At 45.6% G+C, this 18,952-nt stretch overlaps 1 protein-coding gene across 9 annotated transcripts in view; it reads right to left on the bottom strand.

Annotated features, from left to right (window-relative positions):
- Positions 1-334: 334 nt before the first annotated feature.
- The window catches only part of pbx3b (pre-B-cell leukemia homeobox 3b), a 52,242-nt gene continuing 33,624 nt past the window's right edge, over positions 335-18,952 (bottom strand). For 2 of the 9 annotated variants that reach the window (XM_029829893.1, XM_029829894.1), the window contains exons 3-11: positions 12,129-12,370; positions 11,083-11,273; positions 9,962-10,097; positions 9,248-9,277; positions 5,714-5,879; positions 4,831-4,908; positions 3,982-4,094; positions 3,270-3,359; positions 335-1,800 (exon numbers count right to left, since the gene is read on the bottom strand). In XM_029829893.1, the coding sequence (XP_029685753.1) occupies positions 1,708-1,800; positions 3,270-3,359; positions 3,982-4,094; positions 4,831-4,908; positions 5,714-5,879; positions 9,248-9,277; positions 9,962-10,097; positions 11,083-11,273; positions 12,129-12,370 (1,139 nt within the window). In that variant the 3' untranslated portion in view covers positions 335-1,707. The remainder of the gene's footprint in view (positions 1,801-3,269; positions 3,360-3,981; positions 4,095-4,830; positions 4,909-5,713; positions 5,880-9,247; positions 9,278-9,961; positions 10,098-11,082; positions 11,274-12,128; positions 12,371-18,952) is intronic. The other 7 variants (XM_029829897.1, XM_029829898.1, XM_029829895.1 and 4 more) reach the window with 5 other exon arrangements.

The following is an 18,952-nucleotide window of genomic DNA, read 5'->3' as shown; positions in this document are numbered from 1 at the left end:
AGCTTAGTTGTCAGAGTAGAATCTCTTACTTAAATGACTCATACGAGCAGTCTCTAAAGTCCAACTATATTATCAAATACAAATACATATATATGAAAAAAAAATCAAAATGCTTTCTGGTATTGTTCAGGGGGCCGGACCAAATGTGGAGGCGGGCCGTATCTGCCCACAGGCCAGAGTTTGGGGGCCACTGTTCTGATTGGACTCAACAGAAACCGCCCCCCCCCATCTTTGAGTGTTCCATGATATGGTCATCAGTAGTTTAGTGGTCTTGACCTGCACACCAGCAGGTCTGTGGAGCTTCTGCAGGATGAAAGAAGCGCACACGCCGGCATCATGAAAGCAAAAGGTTTATTCATGTTTGAAATTACACAACTACCACTAGGAAGACTTCTCAGTCCAGGGTGTAGTCTGGTTAGAAAGTAACACTAAACATCTTTAATACGTTAGAATCACTGCCACAAATCATTTGTTATGACTTCTCAGATTCAGAATCACATACAATAGAAAAAAGAGAAAGACGCTTTTGAACCCTGTTGAACAGAGCCGAAGATGTACAGTTCAGAATACTGAAACCTCTATGCATTACAGTTTCCATGGTGATTTTTTTGATTTTTTTCCTTTTATTCATGATTTAGTAACAAGATGAGCAACATTCAAAATGCTTTTTTTTCTTTCTTTTCTTTTTTCCCCCCAGTATTTACAACAGTTTTACTGTTAGGTTAATTTATCAACAATGGTCATCGCCCCCCCACCCCCACTGCATAAAATCCAAAAGCAAACAACCCCACACCCCCCCCCACCCTCCTTTACTCATGGTATTAATATTGTTCTGGTGTTTTTAATCATTTTAGTTGCAGTACAGCAACGTCATTTTATAAAAGATTAGAATATACATTAGATTACATAGAGAATGAAAAGTTTACAATGTTTAAAGATGTCATCAAAGTAAACTACATTAAAACATGAAATGAGGAGGAAACGATGACACGATGGTGTTGGTTTTGTTTAGAGGTAGTAAGTGAGCACTCTAAGCTACAGGAAGGTCGGGAGTTATTGGTTTGTATGGATCTGAATGATGCAATAAAGCCGCGATCGGACAGATCTATAATCAAGCTGTATCATAAATGACTTTTCATGAATACTGTGGCCATTCATCAGGATCCGTTAATGAGAAATATGGAATTTTTAAAAAATGAAGAGTTTACATACGGTATGTACACACTGAACAAAGAAATTCTGAAGGATGGAATGTTGTCATTTAAAGTCAAGCAATCAATTATTCCTGTATGTTCCAGATTTTTAGGTTGTTTCCGTCGACGTTTGCAGCTGTAAGGCAAAATTGGAATCTTGATGGCAACTAACTCTCTGTGGATAACGCCGGTGTTTTACTTAGCTTAACGTGTGAAACGGAGACCAATTATCAAAGTGGGAAGCAGCAATTAAATCCACATTCAAACCAATATCCAAGTCATACTGTACTTAAAATCCAGATGGTCTGTTTAATGTTTGGGTGTGCTAACCCCTACAACAAACACGTGTTTAATAAAGATTTGTGACGACAGAAACGATGCTGCCTGCGGCGGGGTCGGAGGAAAAGCTCGTGGAAGTTTTCTCCACGTGTTTTTTTTAATGCTGTTGTGATGTTTGTCTTCTAATGGAAAACGTCCATGTCTGCGGTGTGGCTGATGATGCATTAAGAACGGATCAGTTCGAGGTATCGGAGTGCACACTTTCTGGCCCTTCTGTTGGCAATATTACTGAAGATGGAGTCGTTGCATCCTGCCATCCGCCATTACCCTGGAACAGAAACAGGAAGAGGGTCAGTCACTTTAAAGGGGGAAAGAGATGGAGTCGAGCACGGCGTGTGTCCAGAACACACCTGTGACATTACAACAAACTATAAAAGCAGATAAATGAAGATAAGACATCGCTGCTCTGACGTTAGCCTACTGCTGCGTTTTAGCACAGCACAAATTTGCAGTGACTCCTGACCAATGGCGGCGCTGCCTGAAATCAGTGTCTAAGCAGATTTCTGCTACGGCCGACAGCTTGTCGCTACATATTCTGCTGTCAGTCAGGAAGAGGGAGGGCTCGTGCCGGGCGAGGTGAGGGAGCTGAGTGGAAGTGACAAGGCCGGGCCTCTCGCAGAGAGAGCCAGTCTTAGCCAGTCTGACTCTGCTTTGCTCCAGGCGTGACCTAGCCTTTACTGGATCCATCTACGTCATCACAAACAAAGCTAAAGGTTAGGCTATGCTAATATCTCCATAATGCATTTTTATGGCTGCGGCTGCTGCCGCTGATGTGGAGTCAGAACAATGCTGCCATTTATGACCAATATTTGGTGATTGTGCCGTTCGTTCCGATTCGGTCTTTTCCTGCACCGCGGTTGTTGAGTGAGGATCACACTAAGCTGGGCTGAGCCGGTAGGCACAGGTTGACACCCTGCACGGAAGTGAGAAACCTTGTGAGAAAGTGAAAAACACTTGATCCTGGTTGGAGTTGACGTGTCTTAAGAGCTTACAGCCATGCGGCTTCAGCAAAAACTGTTCAAAGCTGAAAAGGACCTTTCTGGTTTCCTTTCATGTGTAAAAAATCTTTACAAATCTTTTTTTTTTGTGATAAATAAATCATAAATATTTCATCCTTTTCTCATGCATATATAATATTCTGTCTATCTAGACTTTGATGCAGGATGTATTAGAGATGCAATCCAAGTTGAAGTTTTACTTGTGCAACTAAGTGGCTTATCTGCATTCTCATATATTGCGTAACTCTTAAATTTAGTCACAGGGATTTTTATTTTATAAATCTGCCTTTAAATGACATCTCACTCTACTGGATTCCAAGCTTTTTAAAAGCTTTAGCTTTAGATAACATTAAATATAATTCTTAAAATGCATTTTTCCTGTAGGCACAACATCACCCAGCAAAAATACCAAAACTGTCACTTTGAGAGAGAGAGAAAGGCTCTCTCATCTTCTCATCAATTAAATTAATCTTTACTCCATCAGCTTCAGATAATCGACCGCTTTTCCAAAAAGGCGCCTTATCAAAGGAGATGGAATTCATATCTGGGAAAAAGCTGCCGGCAATCACGTGTTCACACCTTATCGCCGTGATATGGATGTGGAAGACTCAGTGAAGCGTTTCAAAACAGTAACTTTTTCATTATTATTATTTTAAAAGTCGGATTTTGTGAGTAATTAAAGGGTTTCCGCGGTAAATGGGCGACAGCTTGGCATTCCGTCTCTGTCTCGGCTACTTACATTCAAGCTGTGGGGACTGTACATGGCGTTCCCCCCGAGAGCATCATTGTATCCTGCCGTCTGACTGATAACATGGCGCATGGTATCCACCTGATGGGACAGACAAGGTGGACAAGCTGGTCAGCAGAGTGTCTGAGAACGGAATGACACTGACTGCAAACATGCTTAGCGAAGCGACAGATGCTGACTGGTGTGCATTTACCTACAGGCTCTATGGGATAACAGGAGTGATGGTAATGTAGTGGGTATTCTATGGCTGCTGAGCATTAGCTTTGATTTCTGAGGTTTTTTTGGTGTGTGTGTGTGTTGTGTGACTACGTTACGCAACTTATAAAATGGAGGACAACAAGACACAATAACAAGATGAGACAGCAATATTGGAATACAGGAAAAAAGGGGAGAACAACATACCCCCAAAAAAAACAAAAAACCCTAATACCAACCCAAGAGTTCAAGTCAAAGCCAAATGCATTCACATAAGTTGAAATGTTTGGAATTTGAGCCAATAACCTTGCCTGAAAGCAGTGGGGTCGGCTGTATTTTGGCAGGCAAAACGTTCCACCCACAGCAAAACATTCAATTGAAGGTCAGATGGAGCTGACTTTTTGGTGCTTGAGACGGCACTGTGGATGTTTGAGTCCAGCACACAGGCAAGACACGGACAGCCCTCTGCACTGCGTTATCAGGAACCGTCCCTGGTTGGTGGTCCTACCTGTGACTGTACATTGGCTCCGACTTGTGCCCCTTGGTAAGAATCCCCATTCAGACTCTGCATGCTCAAGAACATGTCCCCAGAGTTTGGGAGGTTATAAGAACCTGAAGAACCTGGAAAGGGAGGATGTAAGCAGCTGAATACACTAGAAGGCTATAAAGGAGCACATACACACACATACACACGAGAAGAACAGCCCCTCCAGAATTTCACATTATAGAAATGTGTTTGTGTGACGGCACTTTTAAAACAGCAGCTGTGTGTCAGGGTGACATATCGCCACTGTTGCTGCCTTTGGTTGGGGCATTCCTGCAATGGCCCACCATTGTTTACCGCCGTCTCCAGGCGGAAGGCCTCACAACTGTCCCCCAACGTGGGACGAGCGCGTCACACGCAGCGGCTGCGTCACAGCCGCAAACAAGGAAGCGGCTTGACTGACGTATGGCTCCGCATTATGCGCTGCTCTTACTGATAAAACTCAGCGTGATCGCTGCGATTCGCCGAAATTTGTAGAATGTGACGATCCCAGAGGGACTGGATGTGGATGACACACACACACACACACACACATCTGCATACACACATCCGACCCAGGCGGAGGGATACACCGAAGGACTCCCATGAAAGCAAGCAAGGGTGAAGGAAGGAAAGAGGATCTTTTCACAAATGCGGTTGATATAAATGAAATGAGAAGCACATGACACGTGGGGGGTGGGGTGGGGGGGGGCGGGGGTGGCACTTAAGCTCCCAGTCGTTCCACATCACCTACTTCCAATCTAACGTTGGCGTGAGGGTAACACATGGTGTGATGACAAAAGGACAATAAGAAGCTTATGAAAAGAGCAGTACCAGTAAACATGTTGGTTAAAAGAGTGTTTTTGCTCTCTGCAGAATCCAGCTGATACTCTTCATCTTTCATCTGGAATCCTGGGTGCAAGAAAAAGGGACCACTTCATAAGCTCGCCACATCCCAACGCAGCTCGACCAAGTCCAGTAAGCCAACTAAACATGCTTTATTGAGGCTCAGGGCCTTTTAAAACAAGATATTTACCATAGGGCTGATCAATGAAGCTCCATCTAGTGTGTGTCACAGTGCAAAGATCATTGGGAAGACATCTTCATCATTTAAGAAACTCAAATCTGCTGATATAAATAGTGTTTTCACCTCTGCTCTGTATGGATCTGGCCCAATACTTTGTCCATTACTATTGGAAAGTACCGAATTCAAACGCTCTGATGAAACATTGTGATGTTTATCGCTGCTAAGATTTATTAAGGACTTCTGTAGAAAAATAGCAAATGTGTTATATTGTGATATAACCACTTGAATGTCTGTTATCAGTATAATTCAAGGGCCTAATCTGGATATTATTTCTGATTCACTACTGTTAATTAAGATTCCCCCACTAATTATTCAGAAAAGCAACTATTCAGAGCGCCTACGTACCCTTACGATCCAAATGACAGGAAGTTGACAGAAAGACATGGAAAAACAACTCCCATGACATCCTTCGATGATTCTTATTCCATTTTAGCGAAAAATACATATGTTTTCGGTTCACAAGTCAGGAACGCTCTTTTATGCATGAGTTTGCTCGGCATCAACTGTCTTACGACAGGAGACACTGTGATCCCAGAGCTGGGAGCACAGCCTGTCGCTCCGACAGTGCGGGAGAGAACAAGGCAGCGGAAAAGGGCACACTTTGTCTTTGTATCTAAAAGCGGTGCCTACCGGAGTTAGGTGTGGTCGGGGAGTTCGCCTGGCTGTTCTGCGCTGCCACGGCTGCAGCTTGCGCTGCATTGACGGCGGTCTTGGCGGCGTACAGGTTGGCCTCCTCCTGAAACTTGCCGATATTTTTCTTGTATCGGATGCGCTTGTTGCCGAACCAGTTGGATACCTGTGTGAGAGGAGAGCAGAAGAAGGAGGAGGAGCAGAGGAGTCAGACATCAAGCAACCACAGCAGCGTGCACCGAGCAGTGGGATTGTTTCAAGATGTCATGTTTAGGTCCATCAAGTACCAAATTCCCAGCCCCTGCAGTAATGTCCGCCGGGTACACAACCTAATTAAGCCATAATCAGGAGCCGCTTGTGTCGTCTCATGGATGGGAGCGTGACACGCTCTCGAGCTCCGTCTCCAGACAAAACCAAAACACAAGGGACTCCGTCTGCACTCATGGCAGAGCTGATTGTAAAAGATAGAACTCCCTCTTGAATTTTTAGGAATGTTAATCTTCCACCCACTTACACGCTGACTTCAGAGCAGTGGGTCTGGGTGATTGACACCGGGTCTTTTTAAATTACAGTTGCTGATATTGAATGCCCCCGATACATTTTCCTGCAAGTGAATGGACCTGAGTATTGCCAGCACAAGACAACACGAGTTGAATGTGTTTCATTGTGGATCACAAAAGAACCCCCCCCCCCCCCCCCGGCTTCTTCTGCAAATTCTAAAACACAATCTGCAAAGCGGCGACAATTTCAATAAATGAAGTAATAAATACAGCTCAGTATAAAACCTCTTCATCAGATATGAGATGTGCCTCATATTCAACATTTCACAAAGAAATTGGGCTCAATCTGAGATCGACAATAATAATAATAATAATAACAGTAATCGTAACAAAGAATAACCCGCGCGTTTCAAGGATGTGCCTAATAGTAAAAGAAACATCTTATCCAGGTAAAAAAGGAGACAACAAACATCAGTGATAAGTTGTGTGAGGGCTGGACCCTGTGTGTGAGCACCGCTGCTGCAATAACCATGGAATAATAATGAGATGATGCCCATTTTTAATGGTTCTATAAATTAGAGTGTCTTGTCGCTGTACTGCTGTTGGCCCCCGCTCCCCCTCTCTGGCCCTAAAGCCCACGGCTGGACCAGCCAAAGAGCAGCTGCCCCTAATGATGCTTTATTTAATTTCCACCCATGTGCTTAAATTTTAATATCCCCCCAGCAGCCCATCGTTTCTGCGATGTAAAAACCGACTGCATTTGCGGGACATCAGATCGCTCCTATCCTGCACGTCTCTGCACCTCTAAATCTTTAATATCTAGGCAATTAAAATTAATGACCATTCAGGTGAGGACCACTGTTGGCAGGGCTTTCTTGACATCAATTGTTTGATGGGTTTACCTAGAGGTTAAACTAACAAGCTAGGTTTAATTGGAAGCAATGAAAGCCCAGGCCATCATCCTTTTTACTTAACCTGCTTACACCAAAGACGATGCAATATTCTGGCAGGTTGGGAGCGCTCGGAGAGTGGCCAACCCCCCCAGAAAAACTGCAGCAAATGTTTTCTAAACCTCATCAGCTTGTTTAATCAGACAAAATGTCCAGGCATGCAGTGTATTTACCCGGCTACATTTATTGAAGTGCCAGCTGGAGTCTGTTTGCCCACAAAGACATATTTGTGCCATTAAGCGACACCAATATGGCAGCAAAGCGCGCGGATCGTTGGGTTCCGGGTTCAAATGCGACCGCTTCCTAAGTTAGCAACGGCGAACGCGTCGATTTTAATCTATTTAATCTTTACGATGAACTCTCTGTATTAATTGCACCGCGCCGCTGTGCAACGTTTGAGGCTCGGACACGCCGCTGGTACCAAATCCTCCCATCCCAGCCGCTGGACGTCTCCGGCTCAGTGAACTCTGGCATTAGGGATTCTCCGGGTTCACATAAATATTGAACAAATACACTACGCTGGTGGGCAGAGCGCAAACCATGTTACAGAACTAATTCCCTTTTATCTTGTGGCAGGCCATGCATTCAATTGACTCCTATGTGCGGTGAGAACCAGGTTGTGAGATTGAATTACCTGACACCGGCAGCCTCAAAGGCGCCCGTTGTATAATGACCGTGCAGACCCATTGCCTTCAGTGCTGCCCACTGGAGAGGCCCTGGGAGTTGTGGTTAATAATTTAAACTATTTCACCCTATTTCTGGTCAAAACGAGGCAGCCCTTCGTCTACCATCGTTCTGAGTCTGAGGTTAGAGCGGCCTAAACCTTGAACACAGATAGGTGATGCCATTAAATATACATGCTACGCTAATAATGAATGAGGCTTCAAATCAGAGACTCTGGTTTCACTGTGATCTGCGATTGACAAATGGAAACGGTGGTTTAAAATCACAGAGATTATAGAACCCCGGAGTCCTGCACAGGACTTTCTACCGTGCTCTCATCGCCTTGGTAACGTCTGGTAAAATCCCATTTTAAATTTCATTTTCAACATCCCTGTGCCGTCACCGTCATAAAATAAAAATAACACTACGCAGTTTTGATAAAGCAAATCGTTATCTTCAGTGGAGGGTGGTTATAGTTTTATGTGCTTCTTTCTTTAGTCTTTTCAGGCATTTTACTCCCAAATAAATAAATAAATGCACTCCAACCCTGCATTGATTTCATTTTAGATGACTTTTCTCTAATCCAGCATTGCATTTCATCAGCAGCCATGCAATAAATGGTGCAGCAGCCTGATATTGGTGTCCTATTTACAAGGGATGTTTTTAACTTAATGAACTGTGGGCGCGCTCTCAACTGAGTCTGCGGAAAAAAGTTTCGGGCTTCGTGAAAAATGACTTGGCCGAGGCCTCAGAAAGTCCCGAGACACGGTGACAGATAACAAACTTACCATGCACTTAGCTGTCTGCCAAGCCCCTGACTTGGTTATTCACTTAAAACAGACTAAATCACCAAGAATAAGTCAATAAGAATGTCTACTGCGACCTCTGTGTGTCAAGAAGCCTGCCACTAATGGAGCCTGAGATGAGCTCAAGTGCATTTTTAAAAGCCCTCTAATTTCTGTGCGGCCTGATTTGTTCCCATGAGAGTCAGTGTAGAGAACCTGTTTTAATCATGAGGCAAAAGCAGACATTCAAGGCACTCTAGCAAACAGAATATATATATATATATAATATATATAATGTGGTAAACAATAGTCAAAAGTTCATAACACATTTGTACACACATAATATGGTGACATGGGTGTAATTTACAAATATGAATTATAAGTATCTGCTGTGTAACTCAGGGGTGGGATGTAAATGTTGACGGGTACACTTCTCATCTGTTTTTTTTTTCTTTTTAATATATATACATGTAAATATATATATATAACACTGCAACTCATCATAGCATTAGTGTTGTGATCCATCCAGCAGTGTAAGGGAGGGAGGGTCTGTGTAGTGGAATCACATCACTGTGAGGCTTAATATTACATACAAAAACAATGGAAGACAGTGGATCAGGAGAAGTCATGACATACCTGTGATACTGTGATGGTGCTTCCCACCCCCTGAAGGCAAAAAAGAATGGGCTTTTACAGTATCTGACTCTGCATGACTACACCCCTCCACACCCCCTCCCCGCACAGAAGAAAAAAACACTGTAGATTATTGTATAGATTCATGTGGTGTCTCAAGAGGACAGCCATAGAACAATAGAGTATCAGAAACCATCTAGTCACAGTGATAGCAGACAACAGAGATGTGGGGGTTAGGTGTGAGAGATATTGCCTTCAGTTTACCCAGAAAAGCGTCTTTTCTATATCATAAGTGTGACGGTTGGTTCTCTCAATGAGCAGAACTATCACCCTGTCTTTCTGAAGCACCGAGTTTTAACTAGTTGGGGGTTTTTTGGTTGTTTTTTTTTGCAGTAATGGATGACGCCATTTGTCTCTCCAGCTGATGACCTAGGTGCAACTGGGAGAGGACACATGGTGGATGGGAATGTGCTGGCAAAATGGCAGGGGACCACAAGGAAGGACAGCGTGGTGCTTTTGATTGAGGCCAAAATGATGTACGTACACCTCCTCCTGTCCCTGTGGCCCCGCTCTGACTGACTGGGACCGGTGTTGACTGAAGCCTCATTAGGCAGCCACAATGTCAAGGTTAGCTAAGGACATTGGGTTTTGGCGGTGTGACCTATACTAAAGAGCCCTCGTGTACCCACCAGGTACTGTTAGATGAACATTACCCACCTGGGAAACTGTGATGCTGCATTTCTTAGCCAGCTCCTCTTTAGCCTCCTCACTGGGATACGGGTTGCTGAGGTGCGAGTAGAAATACTCGTTCAAAATTTCTGTCGCCTGCTTGCTGAAGTTTCTCCTTTTTCGCCTGATTGAGGAGGAAAAACAGGAGAAAGACAGAGCAGGCCTATTAATGGCAGACCGGCATTAGCGCGTCCATTTGGAGAGCGCGAATCGCACAATCAATCTCACACATAAAGGGTTCAAATAATGAGGGATAGGCTCCGAGAGGCTTTGGGTGCAGGATTCTGTGTACGGCCGTGAATCCTGTCAGCGCACACAAGACCAGACTCTATCTAGTACGCTAACAAGCCCACATACACACACACACACACACACACGCATGCACACACAATGCTAAATGTGGTCTGTTAGTCTCCAATCTCCAGTCCAAGCATGTAATGTGTGGTGTTTAGCGTGGTGGATGGTAGGCTTTGTGACGAAGCGCAAAGCCCAGTTGGAGGGAATCTCAGAGCATTATAGAAATCACGGCATGCACAGTTGAGCATCGCTCCTGACGTGCCGCCGCCCCGGGGACCCCCGGGAGAAACAAGCAAACTCTAACTAGCTCTGGACCCCCCACCCGCCCCGTGCCTCCCAAGGCCACTACTTATGTTGAGCATTTGCTTGCCTTGTTTACCGCGGCCTTGGAGCGGCAGTGGGCAGAAAATTCGCTTCCACGCGGCTGCTCGGGACAGACTCGCCGCAGTGCCCGGCGCAGCTCCGCGCGGTCCGTGATTAGAGTAATCACAGCACCTGCTGGTGACCTCCCCTCCATCCATTACGCACTACTTCCCCTCCCCATTTTATTTGGCCTTAACTGCTCTCAGGTGCGGGGGGGGATAATCTATGGGACACAATCACAGTCATGCATCTCTGACAAGCTCACGCTGCGTCCTGAGCCAGAAAAGTTTGCCAGTTCGTCGATGAAATCCTGATTTCTCCCATTCACAGATATGTAATAGTTCTGTTCCTGTCTAATAGCTTTGCTTCCTGTTATCAATCTGTGGATCGGTGTTGTTGGAGGACCCAAGGAAAGAGCCCGGAGACTCCCTTACACGTCCTACACTCACCTGGCGTCAAGGAATCTGGAGCGCAGGATCATGACGGCCTCGCAGGTGCTCTGCTTCAGCTGCATCTGGATGGAGCTGAACTTGCGGTGGATGATCCCCACCATGCGCTCGATTTCTTTGGGCGAGATGGGCCGCGTGCGGGACTGTTCCCTCAGCAGGTTCATCACGTGAGTGGTGAATTCATTGCAGGCCTGTTTAAATGAAAGAGCAGAGAGCTCAGCGGTGGACCTTAAACCACTCCCCACAAGTAAAGCGTTCAAATAGGATTCATTGTTTTAATATCAATTATTCCCTCACGGTGTTTAAAGTCTTGCTCTATATGTAAACTGGTTTGAAGGCTTGGAAAGAAAATGATTTTCTTTATTTGTCACAGCGATTAGGTCGTCCACGAAGAGCTTTCAGGCATGTGAAATCAAATCAAAGCAAAGCAAATGAGTCCATTACACATTTTTGCTTCGACATAACAGGTGAAGTCATTTTAGAACATGTAGATTTAACAATGCGCTGAAGTCTTAATGGAGACTGAATTTACACAGCCTCATGTTAAACCACTACTTCATACATGATGAATTAGAATCACTCATTTGCACGGAGCACACTTTGGCTCATTATGCTAAATAAAATTTGTTAAGTATTTACATTTAGATAATTAAAACCTGGAAACGCTCTGAAGAAAGATGCATTTACTCCATGCAGAGTGCTTTGTAGCCACATCCTCTTTCATAGAGTGCCCAGTAAATTAGTCTAATTTACCTTCCTGGCTTTACTGAAGCACCACTCTTTTTCACCCATAATGCTCTCATGTTTGATGAGAAGCTCAAAGCATTGGTTCATTCAGAGCAGATGTCGCTCCACCACGACATAGTTAATAACTACAATGCTAATATTAGCACGCAGATCCTGGTTTAGGATGAACTGTGTAAAGAGGAGATCCAGATTGGAGCCCAGATCTGTCTCAATTTGTACAAATCTCAAAAGACTGTGTGTGCGTGTGTGTGTGTGCGTGCGTGTGTGTTAGTATAAGTATTAGTGGACTGCCCATTTACCTGCTCATATTTCTCCAGCTCTGTGTGGTAGATCTGTCTGATCTGGGTGAGTTTGGCTCTGTAGTCAGAATGTTCGATGGAGTTGTCTGCGGTCCCGCCCGAGGCCACCGCCGCAGCTGCAGCAGCTGCAGATCCGCCGCCTTTCTCTGGCCCGGCCACGCCCTCCGCCAGCAGCATGTTGTCCAGGCGCATGAGCTGGGGGTCTGGAGGATCCTCCTCCTGGGCACCACGAATGCTGAGACCTGCAGCAACAGCAAAACAAAGAGCACAAAGGGTCAGCAAGTGGTCTCCGAGAGCGAGACGTCACGATGCAGAACAGAACCAGATCAAAGCATCTCCACGGTCTCTTGCATCCGCAGGTATGAACCGGCTGCCTCCCCTTTACGAACCGTGTCGCTGTCGCCCAAGTCTCTGGCTGCTCTCTTTTATTTACACACGGCTCTGCACACTGTGTGTACAGAGCGGCTGACATGACAGCAACATCCATAAAGTGACAAATGCTCAGTGGTGAAGTGGCACTTGTACTCTGTGAAAGGATGCTAAACAGAAAAGTCTACCTGCAGAAAGCATCTGCCCAGCAGCCAACAAAACCCGCTGCATTATTTTACTTGCGGGTGACTTTTAAAACAAACACACCACTTATTTCCACTAGTCAGTCTGCGGATCCGAATATCAACAGCGTGCGTGCGCGACTTAAAAGCCCAGCAGTGCGACGGCGGGCGCTGCAGCGAGGTAGACAAAAGAAGCTAATGGTCAGAGCAGCACTTGTGAGCGATCCACGCTCACGAGTGGAGAAAGACGCGCCTGGATGGGCAGTAAATACTGAGTGGCTACTTGAACATTATGATTACCAGAGTTGTTTCGATTCAATAATCCCACAATTCAGGGATTTTTAACAGCTCATTACAGCTTCATTAAGATATGGTCAGCCTCTGGATTCTAAATAAGAAGATTAGCGGCTCCATTGTGTCAGGCAGGAGGCGTGCAATCAGAGAAGGCCCTTTTAGCGGCCTGCCACTGAGTGACCCTGCACAGTCAATGCTAGGGAGCAAACAGCAAGTTCAAAAACAAAGAGAGGAAACCCGCTAAACGCACCATGATGGAGGCACCCCACCGATGTCGTCGGAGATTTCTACAGCCTCACGCGCGCAGAGATAAATTTGCCTCTATTTCCAGAAGGACTGGCTTGCGGTGGTTATGGTGTAATGGTGTGAGAGGACTGGATGAATGTGGCTATTTGTGTTGGAAACACTGAGACGCTGGACGTTTCTCCATCAGGCTTCACGGAGCCAAGCCATCCATGTGGACAACACGCTGCTGCTCCAGTAAACCTCACCCTCATCATCTCCGCCCGGACCTCCTGGTCCCGACAGGCTCAACTTGTTCCTCCCCTACGCACGTTTTTATGTGGTGTAAAGCGAAATAATGGGGTGGGATTTATGTCGCCACATTGGAGCTAGACATTTTCACATGATGATAAAAATAAATATATCAACGCTGCTGTATTTGTGACCTCATGGGGGGAAACGGTGGCTAAAAAAGGAAAGAACCAGTTCATTTTTAAGCGTTCTGGTTTCTGAATCGCTGGTTTATGGACGTTTTAACATGCTGTTTTTATATTGTCGCTATTTTCCGTCAAGTCATGTAAGAAATTGAGGGTTTATTAATCATTACGTGGATCGGCAGATTGATAAATAATGAGAATAATCACTACAGGAAAGCCTGTTGGAAGGCTATTTTTCAAACTGAAAGCATCGTGACAGCATGAAATTGAGTTACCAAGAGAATAATCATAATGCTTGATAGACATTGAGGCTTTGCATCGATTCATCTTAGTTCAAATATCAACCATCTCGTCGGTGCGTCGGCCACCGCTGCTCCAATCTCTATTGTTCTGTTTACTCGCTAGTGGTAAGTAGGTAGGCATGTTTCCCACGTCAGGTATATTAAATATAAGTCTGGGGACATAGCGCGCCTTTCCACAACGAACCCCAGTTGTCACTTCCACTCCACTCCCCCAGTATCTACGGGGAAATGCAACTGGGGGAATTTACAGGGCTTTTCAGCTAAATGGGCATAAATCACCAGTTTCATTCAAACTGAATAATCACAGGCCATAAACTGCCACTACACTCTTACCATATATTACCTTAAAGTTCCTGCGCACAATAACGCGGCCGTTAACGGCAAAGGAAATACAGAGCGAGACACGGGAAAGTGACACGTAATCCTGTTAGCCCGCTGACATGTGGAGTGGCCGTGACACTTTTATCATACGTGCCCATTTCTATTTGGGAAATCAGTGGGATAAAAATGATTACTGGGCTGCCCCGAGATATGTGCAGCCCTACAGGAGTCCACCAGGGTGCATTTGTGCCACAGCGGCTGCAGCCGGCCATTCATAACGCGTTGGGAGGCGTGACGGCTCAAGCCCGTAAACTGTAAAATGAAATTTAAAAAAAGACAAGCGTAAATAAGAAAGGATAGCTGACAGAAACCAAACTATTTAATTAACAGCTTTATCTGGGTAGCATTTATTGGGAGGGTTCCCCGTCCGCGCTCAGAATCATCACACAACTCCCACAAAATAGGCTCCAGCCAAGATAATATCTTTAATTTGCTGTGCGGTTGACAAATCTGTGTAGCAACTCCGCAAAGCCACAGTCGCATGCTAGCAGCTCAAATCCTTATCCTGTTTTTGTCTGATGATACGGGTATTAAAACAAGTTTGGGCGGCCGAGTTTAGCTCTAATCCACCTCCACAGTCAAAGCGGGATTATTCTCAGTGCAGAAGAGAAAACGGGAGACGTGTCACCTTGGTGGGAGCAGCGTAAATATAAGAATGAGGAGATCCAAACGAGGACGACGCTGGTTCGATTAATTACAAGACAGCAATGTGTGAGGGAGGGGAAGACAACAGATGTAAAATTCCAACTTTCATGCAACATCTGCCTCATTTGTCCTTTAATAACACAGGTGGAGGAGCGGAGGAAAGAGCACTCGGCCACATGATTGTCCCTCATTTCTCCTGCGTGAGGCCGATAAAAGCAGATGCTGCGATTACTCCATCCCTATCAGTCAGGGGGAGCTCTCTTTTTTTTTTTGCACAGGTTTCAGTGGCGCTATCAGACGCGAGGAAGCAACAAATTTGACAGATAAAGACAATACAGCCCCTTTTCTCTCATATAGTCTCTCCTGTTCTCTGTTTATAATCATTTCCGGTCCTGGGCTGTTGTCTCGTACATCATCGCCTGCTTGAAGCCCTGACAGTGATCTGAGCACTGCCTCGGGCCTGCTCTCTTTTCTCCCCGTGCCTCCCCCCTCCTGCCCTCTTTATTCTGTGGGCTTTGCTGACCTTTGGCCCTCTGCTTGTTTACTCTCATCACTGAAGTGTGAGCAGGAGAGCCATAAAGCCAGAGCCCTGCTGGGTTAATGTGGCCTGCAGAACAGGGAAGGGGCTTCACTGCTGCGCTAACGCTGCTGTCAGACAGTAGAAGAGAAAAGCTCTTAAAGACAAAACTGGGTTGTTGCTTTTTTTTGCAGTTATAGAATATAAACACATCGCAATTGCGGAAAACTGAGAGGAGCTTTGTAATTTTACAAATGGAACATTTGTTTTGGGGTCAAGTCAACGTATCCCTGTGAATTTGGCTAAAACCTGCATTTACCTGCGGGTTTTTCCAGCCAGTTTAGCATCTGCCGTCCGTCAGTCTTTGTCGAGCATCTTGTGATGCAGTTTGAAATCCTGAATCGTCTCAGCTAAGATCCTTTGATTGATGGCGACACAATAAAGAGGACTAAAAGGAATTGATGCCGTTGATAGTCCTTGAAGAACGTCCAGAGACGTGTGGACAATCTTCGCGCTTCCATTCAGCGACCAGCGACAGCAGCATTCTTGCGTTAACATTCTAGAATTTGATTTGGTTGAGTAATTCCCGTTGACCTGAGTAGAATGTCTCTACAATCCCAGTTCCCTTTGCTGACCAGTGCCTCCGGTGCACAGCCACATATTGACACTCTGTTCATCTAATTGCATTGATCCGCAGAGGTCTACCAAAGCTAACTGATCGAAACAGAATTTATTTCCTGCCGATAGCCGCAAAGGTCGTCTCTCTTATACACGTGAGGTAGATGTTGCAGTGAAACAAGAAAAGCAGGAAAGAAGCCACGGCGGAGAGCCTTAGCCTGTTACCGAAGCTCATCCGAGGTGAGCTTTAACTCCGGATCTATAGCTTCTAATCCACCATGTTATTGTAGCCCACTGCCAAAGCGATCCCCCAGAGAATACGGAGGCCTCAGAGGATCCATTTCACAAAGAGGCTGGCGCACTGCAGCCTCGCTCCACAGCTCCTCGGAGTTCATATCGCCTCCTTTTGTCGCGGCGCCCAGATCAGTGACTTTCAGCTCCAGAGGCAGGGAGCGAGATCAAATTACCATTGGAAATCCTTTGTTCTGACAAATGAAACATAAGGATCCTCTTTCATCGCTGCTCTTTTAAGCTTGGCCTAAATCCACACGGCACAAAAAAAAAAAATCTAAGAGAATGCCTGCGGGTGTGCTCTAGCATGTACAGTAATTAACAGGCCATTAACACATTAATAGACATTAACTATTCCCAATGTTAATGACAGTGTAATTACCATACCTGATGCCACACTTTGGAGAAGCCAACGCACATTTTCCAGTCACAACGTCAGTCTCCAGTCCTGTATTTTACAGCATTAACATATTTTTATATTTGATATACCATATACTGTAGCCATTTAGCCTCCTGCTAAATTAGCATCACCACCTATTTTGGCCTGTTTCACGTTCATCAACGTAACTTTTAGAGCCCGTCAGCCCAGGCCAGGGGCAACGCTGCTCATGGACGTAGGCAAATAAAATCATCAAATAATAATTAGACCATAAAGGGGAATTGCAGAACATGTAAATGATTACATCCTGTTGTTAGCGCTCTAACTCTAATCACCTCATCTATACTCCTACACCCAAAGCTCTGGGATCGGCTTCAGAGGTAAGGCTGAAGCACTGGGGGGGGGGGGGGGGGGGGGGGGGGGGGGCAGAGTTTGATGATTAAAAGCAGACTCTGAACTGGGGAATCCCTGTCTACCGTAATGATGTATTTCTTCTCAGCGGATTGAGTGATAAGCTAATCAGCCCCCCCTGACAGTGAAGTGTTGCAGCTCCTTCATGCTGGGTCAAGCCTTCTCCCATCATACACCACCAGCATACACTCAACAGACAGCGAGGGAGGGTGGGGTGGGGGGGGGGGTCAAAAAGTGGCTGTGGTCAGAAAAGAAGATCATTGTCAGGTCAGGTAGCGCTTTGTGTCTCCATGATGATGATGAGCCCGCCTCCGAAAAGAGGGGGAGGCTGAGACTGCATGACGGCGGGGGTGGGGTGGGGGGGGGTGAGCTCGCCACTGTCGACCCGCGACTCCGAGACACGCGGGGGATCAAGGGGTGGGCAAGGGGGTGGGAAGAGACAACCCAAACAAACATCTTGAAGACATTTTGCCAAGTGCACCAAAATTAATCACTGTCCCACGGTGGCACTGACATTTGTGGGAAGCGACACGTAACATGACAGGCTGGAGAGGGCTTTGTTCCCCTCCGAAGACGTGGGCAAACGGCCAAAGCCTGGCGGCGGAGGGACGGGGGGGGTGGTCGAATGAGCGGACAGGACCTCCGCCACACGGGCACACTGACCAACCCCGCAGACCTCATGCGGGACGGGGTTCCATTAACACCCATCTGGTCACGCAGTGGATAAGAGACTTATATTTAATGTTGCAAGAACTTGTTTTTGAACATCTGAAATTAAAATTAGGAGGGAAAAAAAATCGGAATTCTGTTTGATGTACATGACGTATGATCCCGATCCTTTTCCATAAAACCGAAGCTTCTAGGTGCAAACATGAACGAGTCCCTCCTAATTCGACTGTAGCGGAGCAAATCTGCATAATTGCGTTGCGTCTATGTGTGAGTATACAAATGATTTATTCAGCAAAAGATTTAAAAAATGTATTCAGCCAGAGATTTCAAACTGTGCTTTGGAAGCCCACTTAGGGTTGGAATCATGGGAGACAGTTATTGTTTACTGTGTTTCAATACTTCATTTTATCCCCTATATTGTGTTAGCATGCTTTGCTTATTTCCTTTTTTTTTTCCCCCACTTCCATTTTATGTTTCATGTATTGATGATCTAGCTGCTAGCCTCAATTTGTTGCAAAGGTAGACTGATTTGTTATTCAGACCCCAAGCAAATAATGCAAATGTGGCACTGAAAGCCACTTATGAAATACCCAAAGGCAACTAATCACTCCTCCTCTCGTTCCAGCCTTTCCGCATCCTTCTAATTAGAAGATGGAGATTGCATGAAACCAGGTCACCCAGCAGGTCTTGTACACGCTGATAACCATGGAAATACGCAGGCAAACCCTACATCCACAGAACAAGCCAAGCATGCGTTATTTTAAAGGCTAGAGGTGAAGAAAATAATGCTATTCGGGTTATTAATCCCATATATTTCACTGTACGCTCCCGATGAAAGGATTTAGGCTGGAAGCCTTTTGTGTGGGTGCTCTGTTGTCGAGCGTGCATGTGCTCGTGTCTGCATGCATGCGAGTGAAGACTACGAGCCCGCATAAACAAGGAAATGGCATCGGTAGCATACAGCCAAGCATGATCCACTGCCAGAGAGATTATTCTTTGCAGTGGCATTTCTGCACGAGAGTTGACAGTCCATCATTTAGATTTAGGTGGATCCACGAAAAGGCTGCATTGCCTGGAGCAGAAGGAGCTGCTCTTTCCTTCAGTGTT

Source organism: Takifugu rubripes, chromosome 21 (genome assembly GCF_901000725.2).
Source record: "Takifugu rubripes chromosome 21, fTakRub1.2, whole genome shotgun sequence".
Classification (NCBI taxonomy): Eukaryota; Metazoa; Chordata; class Actinopteri; order Tetraodontiformes; family Tetraodontidae; genus Takifugu; species Takifugu rubripes.
This window is presented reverse-complemented; position numbering and strand designations above follow the sequence as displayed.